Source organism: Triticum dicoccoides, chromosome 7B (genome assembly GCF_002162155.2).
Source record: "Triticum dicoccoides isolate Atlit2015 ecotype Zavitan chromosome 7B, WEW_v2.0, whole genome shotgun sequence".
Classification (NCBI taxonomy): domain Eukaryota; kingdom Viridiplantae; phylum Streptophyta; class Magnoliopsida; order Poales; family Poaceae; genus Triticum; species Triticum dicoccoides.
Window position 1 is genome coordinate 738,170,806 of NC_041393.1, and position 6,737 is coordinate 738,177,542.

General features: G+C 48.8%; 1 protein-coding gene across 1 annotated transcript; it reads right to left on the reverse strand.

Annotated features, from left to right (window-relative positions):
* Positions 1 to 4,714: 4,714 nt before the first annotated feature.
* Positions 4,715 to 5,197, reverse strand: LOC119336906 (zinc finger protein 3-like). Its single transcript, XM_037608993.1, has one exon. It carries the CDS (start codon positions 5,170 to 5,172, stop codon positions 4,846 to 4,848), a length of 327 nt encoding a protein of 108 aa, XP_037464890.1. The 5' UTR covers positions 5,173 to 5,197; the 3' UTR covers positions 4,715 to 4,845.
* Positions 5,198 to 6,737: the final 1,540 nt, after the last annotated feature.

Here is a 6,737-nt window from a genome sequence, read left to right on the forward strand (position 1 = left end):
TTGCCAAACGTAAGTTGGGACAATGGGCAAGGCTTCTCTTCCAATGTATCTTGAAGCCCTTGCTAATGTTGTTGATTCCTGAAGACACAATATTTCTATTTCTCCTCAGTTATTCTATGTCACCTTTGGAACCTTGTGCATTCTTTCACTATCGTTGGACAAACTAGATACTCCATGTTGGAGTAGTAGTATGATAATTTGTTGGTCGATGACGTGCCAGAGTTTACCAAGAAGCAAACAAACAAACTATTGGAGATGCCCTATGAGCAAGTATATTATAGAGCTATAACCCTACTTAAATGACACTTTGGTCTACATGGGGGATAAGAAAAAAGGGACGGAGTGGACTCTCCCACAAGAGTCACAAGGTGAAAACATTGTCAAACTACTTCCTTTGTCCTAGTTTATTGACACCCATCGCACTTTGGGTCAAACTTTGACCACATTAAACTACAAAATACTTTCTCTATTAACAAATATAAGATGTTTTCGCTTTTTGTGAATCGGATGTATATAGACACATTTTAGTGTATTTTTTGACTCATTTCAGTCTATATGTTGTCCATATGAAATATCTAAAACATCATATATTTGTGAACGAGGGAGTAGAAGTTATGTGGCAGAACAATTGATTTGTAGCATATAACTTATATTTTTCTAGTCAAATTTATAATCAATTTCAATCCAAAATACAAAGGGTACTACGAAATACGATGCACGAATTAGTCATTAAAAGATTGTCAACTCTAGCTATAGGCGTCCGCCTGACACCGAACCCTTAGATACATGGGGATTATCTGAATATTTGAATTCGACGTTTGGTTGGAGAGAACCGGTGTTGTGACACACTGATACTGCTAGAAGGTCCAAGCATTGTGGTGCCCACCACCATGGGAAGTTAACCACTTCTCCCTTCATCCCATTGCACAATCTATGCTATGCTGTACTCATAAGGTGCACACACATGGCTAAGAAAATATTTTTAACGAGATGACTTGTGGTCATTATAAAACTCATAATGTGGTCGCTAGTCGTCGTCATAACCTCTGTTGTTGAAAGCAATAACGACGCATACCAGCTTGTCCATATTAATTGTGAGAAAATAATAACGACGACAACATGTCCTTATTAATCTGTGAAACCTTTTATCGTCATTAAGTATATTTACTTATTTAGGTGGTCCCTGGATGTCATTAATGAGCGCTTGGGATTATATGAATGTGCCGCCGCAGTCTGAGTAAACTCTTGCCTTCTCGACAACCTCACCGACCGCCTGTTATTGGGGAGCGTGACGATGGAGTACCTGTATCACGAGCTCGATCAACTGTCACTGGTGTACGGCACGCCCCGGTACCTCGAGAGAAGATGGATCTGCTGATCCATCCAACCACATCGATCTCCCGTAGATGAGTGTCGTTTTCAGTAACGTGCCTCCTTTCTTTTATGGACCTGCCTTTGTTCGTCCATCATGATTGGTGATGGACAAGCTTATCAGGGGTTCATTTTTTTTTTAACTATAAACAGTAAGGTAAAAATCCGACTGTAACTTTTATTAATAAAAGGCAGAAACAATAAAGTTGTCTGAAGGGCTTGAGATAAGCCCGTCATGGGGTCATTTGGACCTTGCATATGATTACGATGGTCTCAGGCAGCAGCTGTAATAATAGGACTGCAGACCGTACGTGGATATGCTGTGCACCGTCGAGCTCCGGTCGGTCACCATTAATTGTAATGAGCAATGGAACAAAAATGGCTGAGCTGAGTCAAGAGACTGTGTGGACCTTACGTGCGTTTAAAGGGGTGAGTGTATGCGCGTGTATATGCACGCTTGCTTGCGTCTGTACTGTGTTCTAAAAAAAGTAGTATTACAAGTGTGCATGTGCGACTGGAGGCGGTACGCTGCGCGCCGCAGCTAGCCTGGCCGCAAAATCCCATTCAAAGCCCCCTCACCCTGGCAGCTACAATGCAACACCTCGTTAATTGCATATGGACATACTGTCGAAAATGTATGGTTGTGTCTTGTGTGCATCACAATGATGCATTTGGTGGAAGATTCAATCTTTTTTTCAAAGAATACGACCGAGGCATTTAAAACCATATCTAATGTGCAACCATTCGAGTATAGCATAGCGAGCGTGTGAATTTGCCATGGTTGATAACTTTGACGACTAAGGCCATATCTACAGGAATTGAATTCGTTTGAAGGAACGTGGGGAACATGACACGATGTCGGTAGATCTAGTCGGTGGGAAAAAATTCCATAAGTCTTAGCATTTCTGAATTATGACTCAGTGTGTCCTGGTTTGCCATTGTGAATAATGTAAAAAAAAACATGTGTGACGTTTGTGCATGTCACTCAAGTTAACATCTAGTTAAACTACAACTTACCATTAGAGGTTTGTCGCTGACCGGTGGAGAGAACTGCTCGTCAGTAGTGTCTTTTGTGCTACCACTCATTGTGGACCGCTTGACGTTGCCATCAGACTTGCTGTTGTACTTTTTAGAACGGGACGGACCGAACACCCAAATGCATAATGCAGAGATTTTTTGCAAGAAAATAAAATAAAACAAGCATCACTATGGTGAGTTTAGTTCTTGCCCTCAGACGTGTCCAGCCACGACCAGCATACACCACCACGAATATTATTTGACCTACTTGCTCGCAGCAGGTGAACTTATCGACAAGACCCGTCAATGGTGTTGCCAAGCTGTGTGATCAACTTGCCACCAATGGATTGACTAACGGGGTTGGATGACACCTAGTGAGTTCTTGTGAAATACCACTTACCGATACACCGGTCACCACTAGCAGCCACGACCATTGGTGACCTGACACCACACGGGCGCGCGCGCGCACACACACACACGGGTGCGCGCGTGGACACGTCGGTCGTGCTTCGTGATAGCACTTAATTGGTGCACACTTCAAGTTTTTTGATTGTGCACGCCGGACCATACTTCCCTCGTCGACTTGCTGCAAGCGTCTCTTCTCCTTGAATTGATCATCACTGCCAAGATTCACCCATTCTGGAGCACGTACCAGTATACCACAGTACCACACATCTCCAAGTCGAGCAATACAACAACCCTCCCCGATTCAAGTGTCTATCCTCCCCTCTCCATCACCCTGCCGTTCGCACAACTAACCTTGCAATCTCCTATATCTATAGCTCGTTAGGATCGTCCTTTATGAGATTGTGTCATTGGAGATATTTGCAAAACAAGCAAGGCCAAAGTATAAGAAAGTGTTTCACAAGACTATTTCTTATGATTTTCTAAAGTTACGATAAAGTTTGCTGGTATTTCCTTCAGCGGGCTATGTGGAAAGTGTTTTCCAATATCTGGCAAACTCAGGTGAATTATATTTATCAAAAAAAAGGAAGTGTCAAGTAATGTCAACGATGATGTTAGATAATTTCAAGCTAAAATCTTAAAGGCCAGCATCAACAGAACCATTTTTTTTGTACCCCATCTTGTTTAATATTTTTGCGGATACGCTACCTATCCTTGCAATAGAGCCATGGTGGACAGCCAAGTTCCAGGTGTGTTCTGCCACTACAGCACGGTAGACATTGGGAGGCATTTTTAAATGCCTTGAAATGGTAAGAAAATGCCTTCAAAGAGCTAACGTGGCGTTCCTAAAAAACGCTAAGTATACTCGCGAAGGGAAAGGTGTTTGTTGGCACTTTCGAAGAATGCCTCGGATAGTTAATGTGGAGGCGATTTTAGAAAGTGCCTCGAAAGGTCAGAACGCCTCCATCCAACAAAACAAATATTCAGAGCGACTCGTCAGCTGCAACGGCCACACGGGCTGGGCGCTGGGCCACGTTGTACAGTAGAGCAGTCACACTCGATTCTCGTGTGTATTTTTTACTACTGGGCCACGTCCTCGTATTAATTATATTACCGCGCCGTCGCAAATCTCTTTTTCTTCTGCCTCCTAACGTAGGAACACAGCGTCTTTTAGTTAATCTGTATGTGATCTTCCACACAGGTTATCAGAGGGCTCCCCTTTTAAACAGCCTAAATTTCTTCTCGCTAAGCAGTATGGGACAAAACAAATTGGTATGCAACGGCTCTGACGAAGTGAAAAACTGTATCTCTCATCTCTCAATGAACTGATAATACAACAGCGCCGTGGATCGAACTGGCAACCTCTGCATAACTGGCAAATCAATTGGCCACCAAGCTGTACCTGGTAATATGGTTGACTACAGGAAGTAGAGTTATATATTGCGTGCATGTAGTGAGGCGTGGTGCAAGACCTGACGGAAGGCGTCTTTCAGAATGCCTTCGATTGAGCATAATCGGAGGCACTCTCTGTAATCGCCTAGGAAACTAGGGACATTTGAAGGCACTTTTCAAGAATGCCTCTAAGGAACACAATCTAAGGCATTTTTCAAAACGCCTTATAGAAAATGCCTTTAATACTTAACCGTGTTGTAGTGTGCATCTTGTGGACGATGAGTACTAAAACATAGACACTTATTTTGGGATGCAGGGAGCACTTATCAACACGGCGTTGACCAATGTCCCTATTTTTTCAGTGCCTTCTAAATGCCCCTCAAGTGAACATTCAGATAGATATATATAGATCCAGATTATTCTTGCAACGTCATTAGTCTGACAAATTGTCAAATTTAGTGTCGATCCAAGGACCAGGAAGGTCTAGACCTTAAAAACAAATATCCAATAAACTACATGAGGGCTGATATGAATCCAACGCATACACAGCAGGAGCTTGAAACAAAATGCTTGTAGCAAGACTCTAACTTACCTAGCACCGGAAAGGGGTGCGGACCATGGATACTGCTAAGGTTTGATCGACCTGTGTCTGCCCACCGGTTACAGCCGGAGAGACAAGTCCAGCTCGTGGTCGCGCTCCGATGAGCTCCTGCCGTGCTTGTACCCCACGGAGCCTGCTGCAGGCTCCCCGGAGATCCGAGAAATGGCAGCAGCCCTCCACGCGTCCCGGCGGTGCTTGGCTACGGCGCGCTCTTGCTTATGCGCGTTCTGGTGGCCGCCGAGCGCCTGCGCGCTTCGGAACTTGCGGTCGCAGTAGACGCACAGGAAGAAGCCCGTGCGGGGCGGGGCCGGCGCCACGCACACGGCAAAGGCCAGGGTGAGCTCGAGGCTGAGATCCTCCTTCACGCTGCTGGCCGCTTGCTCCATTGTTGTCGTATCGTGTGTGGCTGTGTGTGTGTGAGGCGAGCTAGCAAAGTTCATCCAAATCTGGAGAGCACAACTCGCCAAGCTTAAATGATGAAGCGATGAGATCGGACGGCCGGGGTGTGATGCTTATTGTACTCCCACTCGATATAGGCTTTCGCCCCGCTATATATATATATATATAGCAACCGCACGATATACTGAAAGTTCGATGTTGGGGCATACAAGATAAGCAAGCCCAAAAGAAATAACAGAGAAAGAAAAAGGAACTAATGACAACAGTGTCGGATCGACGAAAACGATGATGACCCGCAAGCGTTGTGCCCGCCCGAGAATTTTCACCACGCTCGTCGCACTTCGGACCGCCGCATACCAAGCAACACCTTCAAGAAGGAACGCGGCGATGTCGACGCTGCTGCCCGGACTGGTCCTAGGGTTTCCCCCGGTACACGGAGGGGCATGTGAAAGGGGCATGCTCGACGCCCTTCAGGAAGGAACGGTGGCGCCTGCGGGCGTCACCGCATCTGTGTCGGCTAAGCCGACAGGGATTTCTCCCGTCCGCCACACAACCACAGCCCCGGCCGCTCCGTCACACTCCACCAATCTTGCCGTCCACCAACATGCGCCACCACGGTCTTGAGATCACCACCGCCGTCTCACTATGGAAAGTGAAGCGAGACCGACAGATCCGAGAGGGGACAGCCGGGAACGAGGAGCGGCAAAATCAGCAGCCACGCGGGAGGGGATAACCTCCACCGTCCTTGGCGGTCATTGGCCGGAAACAGCAATAGGAGCACACCAGGCACACGGCCCGGCCGAGCAAGAAAGGAATCGTGAAGCTCCCGGCACCACGCTGCTATTAGCGCGCCCCCGTCTCCGCAACCCCCCGCATGAGCCGCACCTCCACCCGTCGAAGCCGTCGCAGACGAACAAGCGGCAAAGCGAAACCTACGAGGCCGAGAGGGGACAACCAGGAATGAAGAGCGGCAGAATCGGCATCCATGTGGGAGGGGACAACCTCCACCGCCCATGGCGGTCACCGACCGGACGCAGCAAGGAGAGCACACCTGTCCCACGGCCCGGCCGAGCTAGACAGGGCTCATGAAGCTCCCGTTGCCGCGCTGTAGTGCGCGCCTCCGTCTCCGCAACCCCCCGCATGAGCCGCGCCTCCGTCCATCGGTGTGGCCGGCCAGTCCCGCCCAGACCCAGATGGGGCCCAAAAGGGCCCAGATCTGGGCTAGAAGGGCGCCGCCGCCTGTCGCTACGCCAGCCCACAGCCAAGTGGCTGCGCCACCGCCTCCTCACCGTCCGGCGCAGCGCCGCCGCCGGAACCACCGCTGCCCGAGGAACACCGCCTCACGCCCGTGACGGGGAATGAAGACCACCCGCAGCAACACCGGAGGACCGAAGTCGGTCCCCCACCGTCACCACGGGGCACAGCCGCCGCGAGCCAATCACCCGTCCACCACCGCGGCACCACAGCGCGCCGCTGACCGGAGAGAGGGACGCCTCGCCGCCGGGCCCCGTGCACGCCCGACGCCACCGCCCAGGGAAGGAGCCCCAAACCC

Excerpts from the sequence above, each read along its gene's own strand:
- LOC119336906 (XM_037608993.1), bottom strand. The coding sequence starts at position 5,172 with ATGGAGCAAGCGGCCAGCAGCGTGAAGGAGGATCTCAGCCTCGAGCTC.